General features: G+C 37.0%; 1 protein-coding gene across 3 annotated transcripts in view; it reads left to right on the top strand.

The window, feature by feature from the left end:
- Nucleotides 1-22738, top strand: part of ccdc117 (coiled-coil domain containing 117) — a 65158-nt gene extending 42420 nt beyond the window's left edge. For all 3 annotated transcript variants that reach the window (XM_028808421.2, XM_028808412.2, XM_028808411.2), the window contains 3 exons: nt 7863-8120; nt 14523-14663; nt 22146-22738. In XM_028808421.2, coding sequence (XP_028664254.2) covers nt 7863-8120; nt 14523-14663; nt 22146-22377 — 631 coding nt within the window. In that variant the 3' untranslated portion in view covers nt 22378-22738. The remainder of the gene's footprint in view (nt 1-7862; nt 8121-14522; nt 14664-22145) is intronic.
- Nucleotides 22739-25692: the final 2954 nt, after the last annotated feature.

Raw genomic sequence — 25692 nt, 5'->3', positions numbered from 1 at the left:
GGTACTTTTTTTCAGGATTTAGACAAACAAGCTATCATCTTAAATCAGCAAAATGTAGAATTAAGAAAATGAGAATACACTTAGTATTATCACTGAACTGTATTTGTATGACCCTGAATATACGGATGAGTAGATCCAAGAGAGAGGAAGACAGAATTGGAGAGTCAAAAAGGGCAAAATATGCAACTGAAACATAGTCATGGCCGAAATTATTGGCACCCCTGGAATTTTCCCAGAAAATGCACCTACTATAGGGGCCAAAATAGAACTTTATTCAAATAAAAGTAAATACATAAATAAATTGTATCATTTTATAAATTACAATTGTAGCTCTACAGCAAAAAATACAAATTAAAATTACACTTTAAATAAAACATTTATAATAAATAAAATAAACAATAATAAACTGAAATAAAATCAACACTGTCATCTGCTGGAGCTTTCCAAAGTTCAAAATTTACAAAGGCACACTTCTGCTTTTTCTTGAGGCAAAGTCGTAAATGAGCTCTTCATATGATAAAGCCTTTGCTAATTCAGAGTTGATGCTGACAATTGCCAGACCACTCATGCGCTCTTGTGCCATAGATGTGCGCAAGTACGTTTTGATGAGCTTCATTTTAGAAAAACTTCGCTCAGCAGAGGCAACAGTTACAGGGAGCGTCACTGCTATGCGCAGAGCAATCCAGAGATTTGGGTACAGAGGTGAGGGCGCGCGCGTCATCACGTGTGCTTAGCCTACTCTGCGTTTACCGTAAAATGCAATATATACGTTTATATTTTTGTTTATTTGTATATGTATATTATTAATATTAATTTATTATTATAATATATAAAAACGATTTTTTTGAGCAGCTGGGATGGTGCCCCCCCTGGGAGTTGGTGCCCTACGCAGACTGCGTACTCTGCGTATAGGGAGCGGCGGTACTGGCTAGGCAGATATGGTATTGCGTTGAACAATGTCCCTGATATTGTTGTCTGTGTTGTGGATGGCTGGTAATTTTTTGTTGTTGCTGTTTGTGCCTTCAGTCGTTGAAATTCTTGATAGTGTACTTTGTGGTGGCTTTTAAGGTGGTTGATGAGATTTGTTGTGTTACCTTGGGACGTTTGGACGGAACAGGAGCAAAGTTTGCACAAGACTCGTACCTGATCAACATCGCATTCCTCGAAATCGAAATAGTTCCAGACAACTGAGTATGACCCCTTTTTAGGAACTAACGATCGCACTTCTGCACGTTGCTCTGCCATCATATGTTTATTTTGACTGACTGTTATTGCTATTGACTTCTACTGCTTCAGAAAGCACTTGCAATCTAGACGCAGTAACGTCATAGTGACGCAGTCCAATCCGTAAACTCAGCCCATAAAAAACAGTTTGGTCTTTATACTGTAAAATCGCGACGATATTTATTAACTGATCGTGGGTCATAAATATTGTTATCATGAGAAAAAAAAGATTAATCGTGCAGTCCTACATGGTACTGTAGCTAATCTCCCTGGACGTGGACGGAAGAGAAAAATTGATAAAAGACTGCAACGAATGATAGTCCGAATGGTGGATAAACAACCCCAATCAACTTCAAAACATATTCAAGCTGTTCTAAGACTCAGGGTGCAACAGTGTCAGCTCGAACTATCTGTCGACATCTGAACGAAATGAAACGCTATGGTAAGAGAGCCAGGAGGACCCCACTGCTGACACACACATAAAAAAGCCAGACTGGAGTTTGCCAAAATGTACTTGAGGAAGCCAAAATCCTTCTGGGCGAACGTCTTGTGGACAGATGAGACCAAGGTAGAGCTTTTTGGTAAAGCTCATCATTCTACTGTTTACAGAAAACGGAATGAGGCCTACGAAGACAAGAACACAGTACCTACAGTCAAACATGGTGGAGGTTCTAAGATGTTTTGGGGATGTTTTGCTGCCTCTGGCACTGGATGCCTTGACTGTGTGCAAGGCATCATGAAATCTGAAGACTACCAAAAGATATTGGGGTGCAATGTAGGGCCCAGTGGATCTGCATCGGAGGTCATGGGTGTTCCAGCAGGACAATGACCCCAAACATACCTCTAAAAGCATTCAGAAATGGTTGAAGACAAAGCGCTGGAGAGTTCTGAAGTGGCCAGCAATGAGTCCGGATCTAAATCCGATTGAACACTTATGGAGAGATCTAAAAATTGCTGTTGGAAGAAGGCACCCTTCAAATCTGAGAAATCTTGAGCAGTTTGCAAAAGAAGAGTGGTCGGAAATTCCAGTTGAGAGGTGTAACAAGCTTGTTGATGGTTATAGGAAGCGCTTGATTTCTGTTATTTTTTCCAAAGGGCGTGCAACTAAATATTAAGTTGAGGGTGCCAATTTTGTCCAGCCTGGTTTTTGAGTTTTGTGTGAAATGATGTCAGATTTGGCTTTTTTTCTGGTTTTTTTTGTGTTGTTCCAATGCACATAAAGGAAATAAACGTGTATACCAAAACATTTGTAATTGCAACAGTTTTCTGGGAGAAATGGTGCATTTTCAAGGAAAATTCCAGGGGTGCCAATAATTTTGGCCATAACTGACATGTTTGCTGCATCACTGTACAATTGCTGTGGAAAATGTGAAATTATGGCCACTCAGGAAGAGTGCCCCTGTTGCAGGGATTGGACATGTTACTTCCACCTCTGGAAAACATAGTTATGTTTGGGCATGAGCCCGCTTTATTATACATGGCTGCAGTATTGGCAACAGACAAGTATGAATTTTGCAGCTATCCTAAGTCACTGAGTTCTGGAGATATTTTTCCACTTTCCAAAATTAATTTTTTTTACTGTTTTAAATGGATAGATTTGAGTAATTTTATCGAGACTATTAATTAATTATTTACACGGTCTTTTTACGATTCAAACCCATGATACTAGATCCTTGAAGCATCTCTAGTAACGTCCCACATAAGAACTACTTATCTATATAGTATTCAGTCTGCTAGTGAAAGATCTTACCATTGTTATTATTTTATGGTTCTACATTTCCGGATACTTCAGCTGCAATTGCAGTGAAATGAGTCCCTTTAAATATGGGTGGCGCTGCAGATAAGTAAATGCTGCAAACTTGTAGGTCTTCTAGTCAAATGCTCACATCCAACCTAAGCAGTAAAAGCCATAAGTTTAAGGTATTGTGGTTACCAAAAGAAAGTCAATGAAAGCTGCAAATGCTTTGTTTTCTAAATTTATGTTCACATCCTGGGAATGTACATTTTCAGACCATTTTCTTGAAAGACAAAGTTACTCTAAGCAGCTTCAGACACTGGTTTTATGCTGATCAACTTCCTTATTTATGTTAAACACTACCCATGATGATGGCTGTGAGCAGATGAACAATGAGAAAGTGTATTTTTATGTCAAGGAAAGTAGTTCTAAGAAATCATTAATAACATAATTATTTCTTGTTTTTTTTTTTTTCTTTTATTATTACAAGGATTCTTCATAAACATAGAAAATATGTTTTCTTAAATTAAAATCTTTACTGCTTCAAAGTGGATGTATTTAGGAAGTTTAACCCCTATTTTCATACTTACACCCATATTACTTTAAGCCCTATTGTACAGTACAAGAACAAAACAGTTTTTTTTTTAAATGTATTTTAAAAAAAACTCTTCACTTTAAAACATAATTTTATGTGGCACATTAATCTATACAGTGTACCATGATTGAGAAATACATAACTTTAAAAATACAGAACTTAATCCTTTAAGACTTCCAGCTACAGCACATTTCAGAATTGCTGAATCAGAAAGGTAAATGAACAGGGACTGCTCAAACCAATATGTGAGCTCTTGCAGAGTTGAATAGTGAATGCACCATTTGCCACAAGACGATACTGAATTCTAGTTTGCAAATGCTTGCTCATCTTTGAGCTATGGGAGATATTCTAGTTTCGGGGAGCAGGTACATATACTTGCAGCACTGGATGCATAACAATAATCAACTTTATATAAGAATTCATTGCAAGGCATAATCTCACGTATTAAGTGAAATACTTCGGCTCAGTGTAGAGTCTTCAATCAAAGTATAAGTATAGTATGTGGGAAGAAACTGGAGTATTTGCAGAAACACCCACGCAGACTGTAAACAGGAATGTGACTCAAAAGCAGTCTCTTAGAACAAGAAGCAAAAACACTAACCAGTGTTTGTTAGTTAAGAAAGACCTTAGTGCCACCAATACATTTTGACTTAATCCTGTTTCATTCTTGTAATACAGAAGCTTCTTTTAACTTGTTTACATCATTTTCTGCAGTTTATTCTTAGCTCCTATAGTGTTTTTGATGTAATATTACTTTTCTCTGTACTATACCTAAATAAAAAATGTATATTGAATAGACTGTTGGCAATAATGGATAACCCACAAGTAACACTGCTAAGAAGCAAATATGAAAAATAGTAGATACAAAAGAAATGGTTGTTACAAGCATTGGTCTGAACACTTAATGCAGGGGAAAAAAATTAACAAAAAAATAGGATGAATAAAAAAACATATGGCGAAATTCCAAAAAAAAATGTTCAGATTAACAATTGTTTGTAAAAATATACTGTTAAAATTTGCTTCTAAATGTCCACAAACAAAAACCATTGACACACTATTTGTTTTATACCAGATGCTCCATTTCTTTATACATCATTATGCTCAGAGTAACATGTTCCTTTGTTTCTAACACAACTGTAATAACTATTGTGACACAGACAGGAAATCTGGTCTCTGAATCGTTTTAGCATAAGACAAAAAGATGCAAGTCATTTAAACATTTGCGTGTTTTTTTAACCACAGCTGTTCTAAAGATTGAGGACTAGAAAAGCATTTTCTGAAAAAGAAAGGTACATGCTCCTACTCTCACCTTCTCAAAGTTAGAAGTCAGGATAAGCAAAGTACCATGTGCTGCATTTGAAATCCAACAATCCACACTTTATAATAACCAAAAGACTGGTATGATCCAAGTCAATGGAAAAGGGAGCACAAGCTCCCCTACCATCTTGGTTTATTGGCTTACCTCTTTTTAACTCATGGACTGCCTGTTGTCCCACGCAGTGATTGTAATCCTTTGACATCAGCAGTTGACTTGAAACAGCTCAAACGTTGTTTATGCCCAAACATCTTGATAATTGCAGATATGATTTTTTTCAGTGATGTGTCCTCCTAATAGTCATTAATACCCTTACTTGTGTCTGCATTATTTAAATGCATAGAACACTGAAATTTAATTACATTGTGGCTAGCCTTTTATTAAAGTCCACCAACAGAAGCATAATACAAGCCCAAATAGGTGCCGTGGCTACAGATGAAAAATATTGGCATATTATTGTGATATATTCTATACTTAGTTCATCAATTTGTTTAGTAAACTATTGTTTTTAAGAAGATCACATAACCCTAGTTTTGGCATTCCAAAAATGACCTTTTAGAGCTTTTGTCTGAAATATAAGGATATTTCTATAGCATGTATTTTAAAGTATTAAGTTGGAAGTATAATTGGAAAAAAAAAAAAAAATGAATAGTTATGCTTGCTTATTCATTTATCTTGGAGCATACACCAGGGTTGGGCAAAGTCATTCCTGGAGGGCCGCAGTGGCTGCAGGTTTTTGTTCCAACCCAATTGTTTAGTAAGAAGCACTTATTGCTCTAGAAACACTTCTGCTTCATTTTAGTTATCTCCTTCATTAAGATTTTGAACCCTTATTGCTTATTTAAGTCTTAAACAGCTGCATTCTCGGTTTTTAATTGCTCCTTATTAGCAATAAGATGCAAATGACAAAAGAAACCAGCAGTTATCCATTTTGCTTGTTACCCTTTACACCTGTGTGTATTTTTCATGCACTATTTGGTTTAATTAAATACTTGGAAGGAAAGTGAAGAGAAAAAAGTGAAGGATTGAGAATTACCCTTCCGTTTTACACTTCAAAGTATTTGGATGATATCCTTAGAATGAAAAAAAAATCTAGGATATGAGAATGACTTGACATAGCAGAGTTAAAGCACCAACAAGCCATGAAATGTAATTATTGGCAAGGATTGTTTTCTAATTAAGCAACTGGGTTGGAACAAAAATCTGCGGCCCTCCAGGAATGACTTTGCCCACCCCTGGCATACACCAATCAAATTAGGATAACATATAAATTGATTGCACTGATAGTGTGCTAACAATACAATAATAATTATAAACAAGTACAAGTAATTTGAACATTTAATTTCTGTCCATTTCAGAAATGAAACAGAACATAGGTCTTGGAGTAAAAATGAATCTACAATTTTGCTGTCCTACACTTAGGAGACTGCCATATTTGTGTAAGTTTACAGATGTATATCCATTTATGTAGAAGAATTCCTCTGAAATACTATTGTACAACTTAATTTAGTGGACCTTAATCAACATCTGGATCCTTTGTCATCATTTTAAATGCACTTTAACTCTTGGCAAGCTGCATTCCAGGATATTAAGACAATCGAATTCAAGGCGCAATTAAGATTTTCATTAGCAGATGGTATAGTTCTGGTAGCTTCATTCAAAAAAAGGGTTGACATATATCTGCTCCCATTTAATCCTCTGCACATAAGAATTAGTTAGCACAGTAGAAATGTTTAACTTGAAATCTTGTCTAGAATGATTGACTAAGAAAAAATTGGGAGTGATCTCCCCTAGACTTTCTCATATACTCAGATATGGGGATGGATATTTGAGGAGTAAACCGCAAGACAATGATTATATTTTTATACTAAGTACATTAAAGAACCATCAACAACAAATCAAATCAGATTAACACTATATTCAACAATTATTATAAAAGTAAAGTTGAATAAATGACACTCTGCAGTGGCATGAATAAAATGAAAGTACCACTTCCAGTTAACGGAAATTGCCCAAAAGTTGGTAGAAATCTACGTTTTGTACATAATACTTGTATGCAAAATTTGGTAGATCTAAGTAGAGAAAAGCCAAGCAAAATGACACCTTTTATTGGCTAACTAAAAAGATTACAATATGCAAGCTTTCGAGGCAACTCAGGCCCCTTCTTCAGGCAAGATGTAATGTAAAGATTACATCTTGCCTGAAGAAGGGGCCTGAGTTGCCTCGAAAGCTTGCATATTGTAATCTTTTTAGTTAGCCAATAAAAGGTGTCATTTTGCTTGGCTTTTCTCTACATTCATAATGGCTAACACGGTACAACACCCTAGTACTGTAGATCCTAAGTGAAAGCGTATTCAAGTTATTGTGTTTACATGTACACACAGACCCACAGATATAATTCCAAAAATGGTATTTTTGGGCTCAGGGAGGTCTAAAATGTCAAGATTCATCAAAATCTCGGCGTTGATTCTTTGGATGATTAAAATACTTTCCCTATACATCATTTACGAGAAAGTAAAAAATACTGCTTACTATTTGATGATAACACTTTCTTTGGACATGATTACCAGACATTGCCCTAATTTTAGAGTTAAATTGCAGAAATAGTTTTACTGTATATAAATGTAATGGTCTTTAGAGTGTTACATGTGAAATTCAGTATTTTTTGTTTTGTAAATATTTAAATTAACAAGAAGATGTGAGAGAACATATTTTCCATTACCTGCTAGTAAAATAGACATTGGCAAAGAAAACATTACTCTTTTACCTTAAGAAGAATGTAAAGTGAAAATGTTGGCATCTGTAAGTTGTAACAGTACTTACTGAATACATATTGACATTACTAGGAATGCCCACCTCCAATGTTTGCCATTGCTATAATGCCTTGAATGTATCTTGAGTTCTTTTATTATAGTATGAAAGATAAAGTGGGCTATATGGAAGAAAAAAAAAGATGCAACTAATATACTAATATTTAAATTATATATATCTAGTGATGTGGATAACTGTTTGGTGAAGAAGAAACGAGTAATGGAGGACTTGGTTACAACTTTCCCTCAACCATCATGGCAACATAATGATGGATCATGGATCCCTGACCGATCCTTCAATCTGCAATGCTGGATGCAGCAGAATAATTTCTCACAGCAACTCCCAGATTCAGAGCAGCAAGGCTCCCAAATGGATGTGGAATTAAGAGACAGTGACTCATGGGAAGCTGCACATCAGAAGTTTTGTGATATTGAAGACCGGTGAGGAGAATGGGCATTATTTTGCATCCTTTACAATATTTGGATAATTTGTAAAAATATATTGAGACACGCTTAGTTGGGTAACAAGTGAAGACAAAATCTGGAGTTTGTTTTCTACAGTGTTAGTGCAGGAAGAGCTGTTGTTAAAGGTTTTTTTTAAGTTAAAACAAATTCAGATGTGAAATGAGATGTATTCAAGGTTTTTAACACTAGAATTCCTGAAGCCTACGTAAAAACTCGTAATCCCGGGCCACCTTAAATTCTTTTGCACCTCTCCATTGGCATCTTTTGTTTTCCAAATGTGTCAATCAGCACAAGCAGCCTGCTGTCCCATCCCCCACTGATGGTGCTGAACTTGGGCAAAAAGTTCTCCCGGCTCAAGGGTGTTTATCTGCGTGTGAGGTGCTTGGAGTTGTTTACGATAAATAATACATCGTTATTTGGAGTACATACATTTCATGTGTATTCCTGGTCTACGACAATCTGTGTAAGTGTAAGATGAATGAAAAAGTGAGGCAAGAAATGCTTAATACGTACCTAAAGCAGAAACGTTTTCCATGCTATACTAATGACGTGAAGTGTATAATGTATGACGACTTTAGTCTAAATATCAAATAAACACGTGGGCTATTATTCATGAATATAACCAAAGTAAAAAAAAAAATCATTCAATTTATATGTTGCTGTCAGTGAGTTAAAAACCCAAGCTCAAATGTCAATAGACAAAAAATTGATATGAATTCTTGGATGGTGCAGAGGTAAGAACTGCTGCCTTATAGCCAAAAGGTTCTGGGTTCAAGACTGGGTGCTCCACGTTTTGAGTAGTGAGCTGCTATTATTATTACTATAATGTAATAAAAACATACATTTGATGTGAGTCTGTAACACCCGTTGTAAATTTTGCATACTTGTAAAAGTTACCACTTTTTTTTTTTTTCAGTTTTATTCTGTCAGTGCCATTCACGTGGTACAACGAACTTGCCTCTCCCTCTCTCAGTTGATGGCGTTTATCTTCATAAGAGCAGCGATATCCCGTGACCGCTATCAGACAATCGTGCGGTATTTGCGCTGTGACAACAGACACCCATGCAGAACGTGTGAAAAATAACAGGTTTGCTGCAATTTTGGACATCAGGGAATGTTTTGTTGAGGGCTGTGTTTTGAGTTACAACCCAAGGACAAAGACTTTCTGAGACCGTGGTCATAAAGCTTATGGAGCCGTTTTTGGACAAAGGCAGAACCATAACAACACAGCTTCTTCACAGTGCTTTTGCTGGCTAATAGACTGCTGCACAACAACGCAACTCATCTTGGCACCATAAGAAAAATGGGACTTTTACCTGCAGCTATAGTCACTTCAGTACGCAAGCAAGTCGCCACACTAGTGTTTAGATCTGGCAGTGCTATGCTGCTGATGTATGCAACCAAAAAGAAACCTTTGATTTGAGTCTGTAACACCTGGTATAAATTTGTATTAACTGTAAAAGATATCGCTGAAGGGATATAAGCAGACAGACAAACGCTGATGAATCATGTCTTCTTGGTGTCTTGTTGTCACTTGAATTTTTTGTTAAGTTTTATTCTTGATAAAAGCACACTTGTTTCATTACAGATTTGCGAAAGTGTTTATTTCATATTCCAGTAATCACTTGTATGAGATCAAATCTGTCTCTGCCTCTCTCGTGCATGCACACACACATTCATACATGAAAACATCACTATTTGAAAACGCTATATCATTTGAACATGTTTTTCTTGCCTGTACTCCGCGTTATGGTGCATGGTACTGATAATGCAGACAGACTTATTCTTTTTGGGCTCATACACCGTCAGCATGGCACTGCCAGATCTAAACACTAGAGTGGTGAATTGCTTGTGTACTAAATTGATTATAGCTGCATATGGAAATCCCATTTTACTTATGGTGCCAAGCAGAGTTGCGTTGCAGTGCAGCAGTCTATTAGCCAGCGAAAGTACTGTGAAAAAGCGGTCTGTTATAGTTGTGCCTTTGTCCAGAAACGGCTTCATAAGCTTTATGACCACAGACTCGGAAAGTCTTTGCTCAAGTTGTAACTCAAAACACATTTCTCAACAAAACGTTGCAGGATGTCCCGGAATCGCAGCAAACCTGTTGTTTTTCACACGTTCTGCACGGGTGTCTTTGTTGTCAAAGTGCAAATGTTGCTTGATAGTCTGATAGCAGTCACGGAACATCGTTGCTCTTGTGAAAATAGAGACAAATGTCATCAACTCTGTGAGAGGCAAGTTCGTTGTGCCATGTGAATGTCACTGACGGAATAAAACTGAATAATAAAAAAAAAAGACTAACTTTTACAAGTAGCCAAAATTTACACCGGGTGTTACAGACTTGAATCAAATATATGTTTTTATTATAGTAATAACTAGGGGGTCCGCCCCCGCTCGCTTCACTCGCCAACCCCTGGTGTTGGGTAACCCGAAATACATTGATGTATGTATGAGATATATTGGAATGTAAAGGTGTAGATGACGAACAAAGGAAGTAAAGAACCCATAGCATGGCACATTAGAAAGATTTATTGGAATATTTCTTTATACACAACATTTGTAGTAAAGATGGTGTGTTGTCCTTGAATGAGTTTTCCTTGGTATGGAGTATCTATAACTTTAACTTTAATGTCAGATGAACGCCGAACTCTTGAGAAGGCTACATAAAGTTGTCCATGTCCAAATACAGGCTCAGAGAGGTATATGCCAACTCTGTCCATGGTTTGTCCTTGGGATTTGTTGTTTGTCATGGCGATTGCAGGTTTAATGGGAAATTGGCGTCGTTTAAGTGTAAAAGGTAATTCTAGGTCAGAACTTGTAAGGTCAACTCTAGGAATCAAAACAGTATTGTTAGAATGTGATCCTGTAAGTACTTTTGCTTCAATAACATTGTCTGTCATGGTGTTGATGACTAAACGTGTACCGTTGCATAAACCTTGTTTAGTATTAAGGTTTCTTAATAGCATGACTATTGTCCCGATTTTAAGGTTAAGATTATGTTGTGGTAATCCGGCTGGGTTAATAGTGTTTAAATATTCTAAGGGGAAAGATGCTCATTCTCGTCTTCAGAATCAACATTGTCAGTACTTAGAAAGAGGCGGCTTTCTCCAGGAAGTAATGCAATGACCTGGTTATTTATGCGATCAACGTCAATATTCTTTGGACATAATATAGCCCGTTGTGTTAATAGTGGTATCTGGTCTAACGTGATTGCTGTTCCAAACACCTCCGTCACTAAGTTGTCGCAGATAAAGGCTTGAGGGATCTGAATAATATCTGGGTGAAGTCCATATGTATTGGTAAGGTTTCCATCTCTTGGTTGCAATAACCAATTGGTATATTCTGGATCTGGACATCGCATGTTTTGTACCAAATGTATTGTCTCAAAGTAATGCCAGTTGTCTGCGTATTTCAAACTGGACTGAACAATAGCTGAACGCATGGCATGTGGAACAATAGCTAAGCATTGTCAAATCTCCTCCTAATAACAGTACTTTTCCTCCAAATGGAATATTATTATTCATTAACGTTTGGAGAAGTTTATCAGTGGTGTTGAGTAAATGACTGGATGCCATTGTACATTCATCTAAAATCAACAGTTTTGCGAGACGGATTTCTTGTGCATTGTTACTGTTCATTTTCATAGTTGATACCGATGTTTCCGTGATTGGGACTGGAAGTTTGAATAAGGAGTGACATGTGCGAGTCGAGCTGTTTGGTTTTGGAGCCGAGACAGTTTTGCTTCCGCGATTTCAGACACGCGTTGTAGGTGCCTACGTTTTATTTTTTTTATCCATGCGGGCTCGTTTTTGTAGCTCCGTTAGTTGAGCTGGATCGTTTTGGAGCCGTGACCGTGACTCCATTAGTTATCCGTTGTCTACCGTTAGTAATATGGATAATTGCACTTACTGTTAATACGGAGCGTTTTCTGTGGTTGTACTGTTAATAATGCATCACTGTAATGTGATTCACATATGCTATATGGTTTGGACGTGTGAGGATGCCGTACGTTTTAATACGAAGAGTTCGTTTATTCTTATTACCCGGACCATGCTGTGTAGTGTGGACGTTTAGTTCAGAAGCGTGTTGTAGGCGCCTGCGCCTTTCGTACTTTCTCGCGCCTTCCGTACTCTCTTTGTGGAACTTTGCGGACTCCGTAGTGTCTTCAGTTTGACTCTGGGGTGCAGTGCAGAATCTTCTTTTCTAGGGCTGCACGATTAATCTTTTTTTTTCTCATGATAACGATATTTATGACCCACGATCAGTTAATAAATATCGTCGCGATTTTACAGTATAAAGACCAAACTGTTTTTTATGGGCTGAGTTTACGGATTGGACTGCGTCTAGATTGCAAGCGCTTTCTGAAGCAGTAGAAGTCAATAGCAGCAATAACAGTCAGTCAGAATAAACATATGATGGCGGAGCAACGCACTAGTCAGAATAAACATATGATGGCGGAGCAACGTGCAGAAGTGCGATCGTTAGTTCCTAAAAAGGGGTCATACTCAGTTGTCTGGAACTATTTCGATTTCGAGGAATGTGATGTTGAGCAGGTACGAGTCTTGTGCAAACTTTGCTCCTGTTCCGTCCAAACGTCCCAAGGTAACGCAACAAACTTCATCGACCACCTTAAAAGCCACCACAAAGTACACTATCAAGAATTTCAACGACTGAAGGCACAAACAGCAACAACAAAAAATTACCAGCCATCCACAACACAGACAACAATATCAGGGACATTGTTCAACGCAATACCATATCTGCCTAGCTTGCAAAGACACCGGGAAATAACAGAGGCAATCACGTACCATATAGCCAAGGATATGTGTCCAGTAACCACCGTGAGCAGTGAGGGGTTTAAAAAAAATGATCGCAACACTTGATAAAAGATATAGCATTCCCTCACGCAACCATTTTTCCAATGTTGCGCTGCCCTCGCTGTATGCGAAATGCCGAAAAGAAATAGAAAGAGAGATTCTCAGGCTCAGCCTTGAATATTTTGCTGCCACGACCGACTTATGGTCAAGCAGAACTGCGGAACCGTATTTGAGCTTGACAGTTCATTTTATTGACAGCGAGTTTGAGATGAAAAGCAAGCTTTTGCAAACTTCGTTTTTCCCACAAGACCATACAGCGGAGTTTATTGCAGTGGGCCTCAAAGAAGCGATGTCCGCTTGGGGCTTGGTGGAAGAAAGACTTGTGTGCATCACAACGGACAACGCAGCTAATATGATTAGGGCAGCATCTGTGAATAACTGGCAGAGGCTACACTGCTTTGGTCACAGACTTAATTTACCAAAGGAATAATCGTCATTATTAATCGTGATAAAAATTTTGAGCAAAATAATCGTGATAATCATTTTTTCTGTTATCGTGCAGCCCTACTCTTTTCTGTGTGGCTGTGTCGTTAGTCGTTAGCTATGGGCGCGTTGTTGCTTCATGTCTTATTTACGTTAGTTGAGTTCTTTCGTTTTTGGGCCGTGACTCCTTCGTTCACGGTGGATCAGACTTCGCTTGCGGTTTATGAGACGCGCGCTGTAGGCGCCTGCGTACTATGTCTCCTGGGTCCATCGGCGTGTACCTGCGTCCATGCCTTCCGGTTTACCATTCTCGGTTAGTAATATGGATAATAGCAACTCATAACGCAAAGCACCCGGTCTCGAACCCGGAACCATTTGGTTATAAGGCAGCAGTACTTACCTCTGTACCATCCAAGAAGACATAAACTTTCTGTTGATTGACATTTGAGCTTGGGTTTTTAATTCATTGACAGCAACATGTAAATTGAATTACTATTTTTTTTTTTTCTTTGGTTATATTCTTGAATAAAATTGCATGTGTTTATTTGACATTTGGACTAAAGTCTTCATACATTATACACTTCACGTCATTATTAGTATAACATGGAAAAAGTTCCTATTTTAGGTATGTGTTCAGCATTTCTTGCCTCACTTTTCCTTTCATCCTACACTTACACAGATTGTTGCAGACATGGAACACACATGAAATGCATGTATTCCAAATAACGATATTTACCCTATACAACTCCAGGTACATCACAGGCAAACACACACTTGAGGTGGGAGAACTTTTTGCCTGAGTTGAGCTCCGTTGGTGAGGGATGGGATAGCAGGCTGCTTGTGCGGATCGACACATTTGCAAAACAAGACGCTGATGGAGAGGTAGAAAGGAATTTAAGGTGGCCCAGGATTACAAGTTTTTCCGTAGGCTTCAGGGATCCTGGTGTTTAATTAGAAAACGAATAAATATGGTGGATGCTCACTGATGTGCCTGTTTGTTGCATTTAAAATCTGTTTGATAAGAATGCAGGAGGCACACTTATGTTCCTATTTTATGGTTTTTTTTTTTTTTTAGGATTGTTACTGATGATGAAGATTCTGAAGAACTTGAAAGCACAAACTCCAAAATGCCTACACTTGTTATATCAGACAGTCTTCGAGAGGAGTTGAAGAAATCCATAGATAATGTGATTCCACAGAAGATTGTAGAATCTTTGTAAGTCTGCATAAATAATATATTCACACTATTTACTGTTTTTTATCAAGGGTATTGCATTTCTTTAACCTCTTATGCCCTAGGAGGTTTTAGGGAGTACTGCACCTAAATGATATACCTAAAAATAAACGAGGAGGTACAAATGGCCGAAGAGTAGTTAGTATAACAAATTCTTAAAAGCTTTGTTGCACACAAATACCAACTAAATAAAACACAAAAATTAGGCATTTTAGGAATTTCTCCAAAAAAAATTGTACAGTACATAATCAAGACATTTTTTGATGTAAAACCCTAGAATCAATTTACTTTTGTGCATCAGTCTGTCAGATATTATTGTACCAAGTTTGGATTTTGAAGCAAAAAGTAAACAACTTGTAACTATGTATCTATAATTATATAATCATCCAAAACTTTAATTTTTATGAGAGTCAACAAACCATGTCTGTTTGCCTCTAAACACAGAGAAACCTAAAATTTTTTACAATACAGTTGAGTTGTGCTGCAGTTTACACATCTTCATCCACCTACAAGTGCATTTGCGCTACAAAAGTTTAGTGTGGTATTTATTTTTTTGTTGTTACTCTCTTGTTTTGTTAAAACATTAGAACACCCTAGACGAGAACAGGCCATTCAGCCCAACAAAGCTTGCTAGTTCTATCCACTTAATTCTTCCAAAATAACATCGTCTAGTTGTGAAGGACCTTAAAGTCCTACTGAGCGCATTCGGGAATGGTAAATGAATATGTTATTATTATTGAACTTGCATGCCGTGAGGCTTCAGATTTATACAATCAGCAATACTTACAAATGAAGCATAGCATCAGCAAACACATCATTCTTAATTGAGTCAAAACTGTGATCAGAATCTGACTCAAGATCTTAATATTCCATAAAACTAGCATTCTGTAACTTTTGTAGGTCTTCCTTAACCATCTGCTGCTTTTTTTTTTTTTTTTCTTCTTAGAAAATGATCTTCAAGACTATTTCCATAGAACAAACTTCAAGTTTTATTACAGGTTAACCAAACAATCCCCGTTCACTCTGACATAAGCTTTGTGTGTAAAGATGAGCTGTCACACACAATTTATTCCTTGCTTTTTACGCACAGCTGAGACTTGTAATTTGAGTGACCAGTGTGACACATGCATGTTTAGGAGACAACTAAAGGGCTTGAATACATGTGATTCCTTGCCAGACCAGGGGGTGGCGAAGTGCACTAATTTTCCCTCTCAATCTTTTGCAGACCATTCTAGGGAAATCCCACCCGGCTTTGGGGCAGCCAGTGACATCACTTCCGATTCCGGTATTGATAACATCACTTCCTTCACTGGCCTTTAAAGCCGCCATCTTGTCTCAAGAGAATCAGTTCTGTTTTGGACTCAGTTGTATGAACATGTCTTGCTTAATGAATCAGTTTTGCAGCCGGGAACAATTATATGGACGTTATTGTGACAGTGGCGTAGTTGGCAGGATTTCCCTAGAATGGTCTGCAAAAGATCGAGAGAGAAAATTAGTGCACTTCGCCACCCCCTGGTCTGCCATGGAATCACATGTATTCAAGCCCTTTAGTTGTCTCCTAAACACGTGTGTGTGACACCAGTCATACAAAACTATACATCATTGGAATGCTCTGAACTTCTGCTATCCAATGCCAATGAGACTTATACTTGTGGTTTGATGTAGGTGAAATTTCTGATATAAGCAAGTTTGCTCAGCTGTAATGCATTGCTCGCCTTGGCAAATACTTGTGCAAATTACATGTTTTACTAATGAAAAAGAGCAGACGACATAGAAATTTATGATCTGTTTGAAAGACAACTCCATTGGGTATATAATAATAATAATAAAGATGCCATTATCGCTTTTGATCAACTTGTGGGTTTATTGCAGCATACACAAACAACTTTGAAATATGGCAATGTCCCACCAGTGGAACACCTTGTGAATTACTGGCTGCAGATAAAAATAAATTATCTTCCTTAGCTTAACTTGTCATGATCTACTAAAATGAGTTAAACTGCTACTGATTTCATCTGCTAATAATTTGATTTCAGCTAGTGTTGGAGAAAACTTTTGCCAAAGGTCATCCTCAAGCATCATGATCATTATATAATAAGTAATATTTAGCATGTATTAGTATATTGAATTTTAATGTTACAACAGGTTTTTAAAATGTGCCCTGCTTCTGGTATTTGCCCAGTAATATTTTGAATTACCTCATGTCTACTTGTTAAAAACTGGCCGAAGAGCAGAGCCATTGCATACATGAACAGCAATAGTTCAAACAATAAAACTGGAGGTTTACAGCATTGACCTATGTGTGGCTCTAAATTGCATTTATATTGGGGAAGTGTGGGTTTCTGTGTGTGAACATTTCCTTTAATGGTCTAGTTTTCAATCCAGTGTTGGTTTGTGCCTTGTGGGAATTGCTGCCAGAATACCAAAGCAACTCTTTCTTGTGGGGAGAACTTGTATTTTGATTTAAATCTTTTCACCATAAATATCCTGAAACATGAAAATGGAGTAAAAAAAGTGTCATTTGATAGGTTGATGACTGGAAAACTGAACTTCCAAGCAGATTCTATACATCAGTCATTTCATTACTGTATAATAAGTGCTATTTCATAAGTGTTGCTAAGTCAAATTTTATAACTGCATACTTTAAATGTGCAATCTTGGGGTTCTGTATTGATTTCCAGAATATTTTGTCATTAAAATTGCACATGTAAATGGAGAGAAAAATTAAACTAGATGATGGCCGTTGTTGCTCACAACTTGGTTTTCATGGACAGTGCAGACAAACTATCAAAGTACACATGAAAGAATTCCTGTGCATATCATCATTGATCAATCTTTCCAAAAATCTAAAATTAAATGGTGAAAGTTCTGAACCATATAAACATAATGAATACTGAAAGGTAGGTTTGTATCCAGTTTAGTGTGAACATAAATGTAATTGAAGCATAATTTGTAAAATTATGGGCATGAGGGTTTTATTTAGCTGATTCTTGCTTCTTCCATTCTAAACCAGGGGTAAAAAGTTAAGTCTTTAATGTTGCCCAGGAAAACTGGTCTTTCTCCTTTTTTGGTATATAAGAAGTAAGGGACCGCTTGCCATTAATGGAGGAAAAAAACTATTTAGGTGCAGAACCTTTAGGTGGATTAGTAGAGAAGGCTGTAACATTAAGTATATAACATCCAAGGACTGTAAATCTCAATTATTTCTTGATTTCTGTAGTCTTTCAATACTTAACTAGTGTGTAAAGCACAGCCCGCTGCTAAGTTGTTTTCAATTTAAAAAAAACAAAAAAAAAAAAACATTACAATTGACGCCACTCTCTCTTTCTCTAGCCGCATACATCTGAATCTAGCATGTACATTTTTTTGTCTTCTTTTTGATCACTCAGTTCAGTAGTCTATAGCATGATGCCAAACTACACCAGTGTTTACATGCAAAATATGAACCAGCTTATCTAAAATGTAACTTATTGTCTCTCTTGGTAGCCAGGTTTCCATCCAAAAGATGTTATGTGAAAAATGGTTTAATGCTTTTAAAATGTTTTGTCGATTTAAGAGATGGAAACAGTAATTATAATATTGAAAAATATCAACAGAAGTAATTAATTTAAAGTAGGCTAGTATGTGAATAGATTTTATAGGTGCTCATAATATTTAAGGGTCTCTGAATTAGAAATTCTGCTTTTACGTACCTGCGCAAGTAATAAGATCACTATCACTGCATCATGTGCACTTCGAGGTACAACACAAATGTCTCCGATTTAAACACTTGTTGACAAGCACCTGAGAAATTGTAGATGATGATTCTTTATACACTACTGGTTAACATTTCAGAACACCTCTAAATTTGAAGGAAAACTGGAAAAACAGTCAGTTGAAATGCAATGAATGACCTAACATGGAGAAAACGTAAGCAGTAAACTACTAGAGGTTTAGATTTAAAGCTTTAGGATAGCAACAACTGAAAAAAAGGAAATTTCAGGATTTTCTTCAGGATCAACTAATAGGTTACAACCTACTGATGTTCTGCAGCCATTAAAGTAAATGAAGCCTTTAAAGTCGAAGCAAACAATTTGCACAGGTGTCGCAACTTCTGTTGATTACGTAAAAACCCTGTGTCTGTCTTAAAGCAGAGTTGGAACAGACTGTTACTACACCCTCTCAAGTACTACTTGGACAATATTCAAGTGATAATGGCAGTTAACAGATTAAACAGAGTATTATTACCCTTAGAAGTGTAGGCTTTCATTTAGAGAAATTGCAAAAAAATCAAAGTGTCAGTGAGCACGGTGTCCTACACATTCCAAATGCAATTGGAAACTGGAAGAAACTCTGATAGGAAGAGAATTGGCAGACCCAAAGTCACAACCCATTCAGAAAAAGTTTCTGAGGGTCACCACCAACTTGCGTGATAAGTGCCTCACAGCACAACAACTTTCAAGCACCCCTTTAAAGTGATAGAAAAAAAATAGAAAAAATCAAATCTCAGTTTCTATGGTGAAGAGGAGACTTGATGCTGTACGTGTAACAGGGCAAGTGGCAGTAGGAAAGCCATTCCTTAAAGGACAAATAAGGCTTTGAAATACCAGCCGTGGACTACTGGCCTGGACAAAGTCTCTTCTTCAAAGCAGTAACTGACACTTGCTTTATTTGACCGCTGTTGAGCTGTGCTTGAAGATGTTGTACATGTGCTTATTGTGCATATCCACCTTCCCAACAACCCCATAAAGCAAAATATGTGTGACAACATTTGTTCCAGGAAATGATGCAATTTTTATCACTAAAAGTCAGGTTTATGTGAATGTCCTGTAAAGTTATTTAATGCATTTTCTATTTATTGCTTAAAATGTACATTCAATAGATGGAAATGTAGCTTATGATAAACATGTTTATTAGTAACTCTTTCTTACTGTTTATTAACTATTTGGTGTGCTGTTCTCCAGTTTATCCAGACTTTGGCTGGCATATTTCAAAATAAATTTCACATTTCAATAAGTGCTATATCTCAGTATTATATACTATTTCTTCAGTGCATCATCAGTGCTGTTAACCTCAACTGTATAAATTTGATCAGGTTTGCTTAGACCAAGAAGTGGTATTCAATAAATACATATAATTTAGGGAGAAAATTTTATCCTACAGTTTTTTTTTTTTATCTTGCAATGTCTATTTAATGAAAAATAATTCAGTATCTGCAGTAAATTACAAATTCTGTGATGGCCTTACCCATCACGCTGTAAAAGTAATTTCTAATGCAAAAACCTAAATCCTTGGTGTAGTATAGAGGGGCGTAGGTTTATGGGACATTGAGACTCCTTTTGGAACAGAAGACTCCTGTTCCATCATGATGCATTACATTTAAACAGGAGGGGTACCGGTGTACTGAGGAGGAGGATGAGTAGGTTAGTTGATGATTGTTTAAAGTAGGAAATGGGGAGGGAGCAGGGAGTTTAGGAAAGGCCACATTTAGATTAGTGCTGACCTATATGGACTTCAATTGATATTGTGATTATTGTGACCTAAAATGTGATATTTGATGCATCTGGATATGGTCTCTGAACACCTTAAAGATTGAAGGTCAGCACCATATAGACATGTTGTTTATGCACATTTTCTATACAAAGTCCAAACCTGGTATATTTTCTCACAATATTAGTATGAAGTACTAGCAAAGAAACTGTTAAATTTTGAGGGAGAAAATAATAAATAGCCATGCCTCAAAGAAACATCTCAAATAACATGTTTTTATCCAGCCATTTTTGTTATGTCTCCTCTAGTTCTTTTTAAGTTTCCATTCCATGTATTGCGTTCAACACCTTGTGTGCCATAATGACAAAAGTGTACGCGAGTCCGTAGCCGTTGCTCTCTCCCTTTTTGACTGATTTATATAAAGGGAGACAAAGCTCTTGATTCATTACTGCTCAGATCATAAAACATCTGCATATTGTGCATATATTTTTTATGAATTACTTCACTTGTAGTGGTTCCAAGTTATGCATTTGCATGTATGTGATTTTTCTGACTAGAATCGGAAAGTCACAGAATGTGCAAATTTGGGGATAATATATCTAATCTTTTTATTTCCTATTGTGTAAATAAAAATGTCCAGTTCTTTAGTTCTTTGTGTGGTCTAAAATAAATAATGAAATGGAACAGTTAAATTACACCAAATGATGAGTAAAATACAATCATTTTTAGTAGTTTGACAGCTCAAGTTAAGTTTTGAAAAAGGTATTGATCAGTTGTTAAAACAGAATTACTAACCAAATCTATCAACAGATCCCATAGTAAAGTAATTTGCATTTATCTACCAGGCATGCCAATTTTTATTAAGAATTGGTAAACTCCCTGTTATAAATGCTGCCAAATTCCATGTTTAAAGATGTGACTGAAACCTTGCTAGAATGATAATATAAAACTAAAGATGAACGTAAATGATAAACATTGTAAAAACGTGCTTTAATCTATTTGAACACTTATGTTCAACTCTGTATTGACCACTTACACACACAGCTCGGGAAACACTACAAGTTATTTACCCAAGTATTAACTGAGCTAGCCTTTCACATAGTGGAGGGGGTCTTCCTAGATTTAGTATTCTTTTTAGTATTCTGTAATAATCATTATAAAATTGAAGAAGTAAATCTGACGGAACCACTACAATCGAGTGACCATAATACATTTCACAGGGCTGAATGCATTTTCTAAAACAAAAACTGTTGTGTTCAATTTTAGTAAGCTAAATTTTAAGCAGTTGCAGCAAAATATCAGTAAGATAAATTGGGATAAACTTTGAAGTGTGGAGATATGGTGCAGGATTAAAAGTGTTTTACATATAATGTTGGATAAGTGCATCTCAAAATTTAGAAACTGTAAGAAATTTTAAAGAAAACTACAATTAATAAATAAGGAGCTAAAACGGATTTTATTAAGGAAATAACAAGTGCATATGGCACTAATAACTCCAGTGCTGACCAAAGGGCACATGAGAGCAACAGTTAAAAAGGGATATTAGGAAGGCTAAAAGGCAGTTGGAAAGTAATACCACAGAAAGGGTGAAAGATAACCCAAAGAAAAACAGTAAAGGTGAGCTAGAATATACAGACAGTGAAATATCACATGCCTCCTACTTTCTCTTTACTGACAGTTATATATATACTTTATGTGAAGAAATCTGTAACTTCCCAAAAGTAACAAGGGCTACGAAGAAGGAAATTCTAGAGGGAGAGGTACTTTTGGATTAAATAGGTTGAAATAGGCTTGTTGGGCCGAATGGTCTGCTCCAGTCACAATTTTTGTAATGTTGTAATAAATGTTTAAACTAAATCCAGTTTTGCTGTTATTGTTAAATAAGAAAACCAAGAAAAATACGAAGGTCAAGGAATAATTGTTAAGATTAGCATTTTTGTTATAAAAACCATAATTGGAATTTTTTTTTTTGTTTTCTGCCCCCAAAATCTTTAGACATCATTCCTGTATGGAGCTTGCACTATGGAAACCACCAGAGGTAATTCTGCCCAAGAAGCTCAGAGATTCTATGGCGAAGCAGAGACGAAAAGCCAACTTCAATTTTGGGCAGTTTGGGAACACCTCTGCATTACTCAAGCAAAGAGTCAGTGGTCCAGGAGGTCAATTCTCTACAGTTTATGGTCACTTGAGCATGAAGAACCATGCAGAAGATGAAATGGAACAGTAGGCAAAATATTAATACTCCAGTCTACTTTTCAAATGTTAAAATGTTCTTCTGTGGTGGGTTAGCACCCTGCCCGGGATTGGTTCCTGTGTTGGCTGGGATTGGCTCCAGCCATGTAATATACATGGCTGATTATCAGTTTCAGTTCTGTTGGTACTTGGGAACATTGTTTGATATTCATATTGAGTGTCTGGAATGTTGTCATTCATATTACTTGGCCAATATAACTTTTTATGACAAACTTGATGCCAGAATTGTTTGTATAATTTTATTACATTTTTTTGGTTTTTCATTGAATTTATATTGTCTTAATTTATATAATGTAGAATGTGTCTGATTATTTTCTTTTGTTTGAAAAGAATAAACCTGCTATTAGTAAAAACCCAATAGTTTGTGTAAAGAGTTAAAAGACCAGCAAAGTCACACTATTATATGGGAATTTAGTAGCCAAACATGGTGTGGCCTAAGAATTGTGGAGGGAGTCCATTTCTTTATTGGTTCATTCACTGCAGGCTGGTTTACCACTGTAATAGTGAAAAACGTGGAGCTAGAGTGAAAGAAGATTACATACGGTCAACAAACTTTTCATTTTGATTTGGTTGAAATTGATTACAAGAGTAGTAGTGTAGATATGGGCAGAAATGATCTTCAGATGTTTAATGAAGGACCTAGTGCCTCCCTCCCTAACAAGAGTGGAAGGAAGGCGTGCTTAGGTATGAGCAGAAAAGCAGCAAAGGAACAGCTTAGTAAACTTAAGAGACTTCACTTGATTGTTCTATCACTGTAGTGCATGCTGGGAGTGTCTGACTGAGCTACAGGGTTGTGTGAATTGTAACTTGTAGCATTCGCCAGTGTTCTATGATCCTAATGTTATAAAAGGAGCATATGGGCTGAAGAAATAGGTAGTCTCCTAAATAACCATCCTTGCAGCAGGAAGTTACTTAAAAAATAAAAAGCAGTCCAATATGTTCACAGCTGTGTACATACTAGTCATTGCCACAGATAAACACGTTACTATTATTAAATTCCTCTATCATTTGAGTAGGCAAACATAACTGGTTATAGTAAAAAAAAAAAAAAAAAAAAAATACAAGTGGAATCTAGGCATAGGCCATGGCCCCCTATAAACATGAGAACATACTGTGCAAAAGTTTCAGGCAGGTGTAAAAAAATGCTGTAAACAAAGAATGCTTTCAGAAATATAAATAATGATTGTTTATTATTATCAATTTACAAAATGCAAAGTGAGCGAACAAAAGAAAAATCTAAATCCAAATCAATATTTGGTGTTAGTACCTTTTGCCTTCAAACCAGCATCAATTCTTATAGGTACACTTGCACAAAGTCAGGGATTTTGTAGGATTATAGTCAGGTGTTTGATCAACCAGTTATACCAAACAGGTGCTAATGATCATCAATGTCACACGTAGGTTGAAACACAGTCATTAACTGAAACAGAAACCGCTGTGTAGGAGGCTTAAAACTGGGTGAGGAACAGCCAAACTCTGCTACCAAGGTGAGGTTGTGGAAGATAGTGTCATGTCATGGCAAGATTGAGCACAGCAACAAGACACAAGGTAGTTAAACTGCATCAGCAAGGTTTCTCCCAGACAAAGATTTCAAAGCAGACTGGGGTTTCAAGATGTGCTGTTCAAGCTCTTTTGAAGAAGCACAAAGAAACGGGCAACGTTGAGGATCGTAGACGCAGTGGTCAGCCAAGGAAACTTAGTGCAGCAGATGAAAGACACATCAAGCTTATTACCCTTCGAAATCGGAAGATGTCCAGCAGTGCCATCAGCTCAGAACTGGCAGAAACCAGTGGGACCCAGGTACACCCATCTACTGTCCGGAGAAGTCTGGCCAGAAGTGGTCTTCATGGAAGAGTTGCAGCCAAAAAGTCATACCTCCGACGTGGAAACAAGGCCAAGTGACTCAAGTATGCATGAAAACATAGGAACTGGGGTGCAGAAAAATGGCAGCAGGTGCTCTGGACTGATGAGTCAAAATTTGAAATATTTGGCTGTAGCAGAAGGCAGTATGTTTGTCGAAGGGCTGGAGAGCGGTACAATAATGAGTGTAAGCAGGCAACAGTGAAGCATGGTGGAGGTTCCTTGAACGTTTGGAGCTGCATTTCTGCAAATGGAGTTGGAGATTTGGTCAGGATTAAGGGTGTTCTCAATGCTGAGAAATACAGGCAGATACTTATCCATCATGCAGTACCATCAGGGAGGCGTATGATTGGCCCCAAATTTATTCTGCAGCAGGACAACGACCCCAAACATACAGCCAAAGTCATTAAGAACTATCTTAAGCGTAAAGAAGAACAAGAAGTCCTGGAAGTGATGGTATGGCCCCCACAGAGCCCTGATCTCAACATCATCGAGTGTGTCTGGGATTACATGAAGAGACAGAAGGATGCGAGGAAGCCTACATCCACAGAAGATCTGTGGTTAGTTCTCCAAGATGTCTGGAACAACCTACCAGCCGAGTTCCTTCAAAAACTCTGCAAGTGTACCTAGAAGAACTGATGCTGTTTTGAAGGCAAAGGGAGGTCACACCAAATATTGATTTGATTTCTCTTTTGTTCATTCACTGCATTTTGTTGATTGATGAAAATAAATGATTAACACTTCCATTTCTGAAAGCATTCCTTGTTTACAGCATTTTTTTCACACCTGCCCAAAACTTTTGCACAGTACTGTATGTAGTAATAGACAACTCTCACTGCTGGCCTCAGTACCATACATATCAATATCCCCTATGTAAAAAATAGAGTCCTCTACTATGTAGAGTGAAAATCACAATGCAGTAAAAGTTTCTTAGCAAGTACAAAAAGCACTACCTTCCAGAAACTGATAGAAGACAGACGGGCAGGTGGATTTCTTTTTGTTACGCATTTTGAGACCAAGGTGGTCCTTTATGAAGATCCAACATACAAATGAAATGCAGCAATGCTGTATAGAACAAGTACAATACATACATGTTTTAAATTAAGAGAAAACATCCCAACAAGAGTGTGCTCTTTAACAGAATAGATCATTCTCTTTGTTCTGGCCAGTAGATGTGAATGTGTTTAATGTGAAAATCTAGAAGGCTCTGTATTTAATTCTCTACCCATTAATTACACTTTGACAATTTTCAAAACCTCTCATCATCAAAGCTGCCTAACCCAGTTCATTGTTTTTGTAAATTTAAAATGAATAAGCATATGATCCAGTTTTGCAAGTTTAACAGCTCAGCATGGCACGAGTTTATACTCTTGGCCTAAAAATATTCATTTTAATAACCCTGACCAAACCACAGTTAGAAAAGTGCTCA

Source organism: Erpetoichthys calabaricus, chromosome 1, assembly GCF_900747795.2.
Source record: "Erpetoichthys calabaricus chromosome 1, fErpCal1.3, whole genome shotgun sequence".
NCBI classification, from domain to species: domain Eukaryota; kingdom Metazoa; phylum Chordata; class Cladistia; order Polypteriformes; family Polypteridae; genus Erpetoichthys; species Erpetoichthys calabaricus.
The sequence above is the reverse complement of the archived record's forward strand: the minus strand, read 5'-3'. Positions and strand labels throughout refer to the sequence as shown.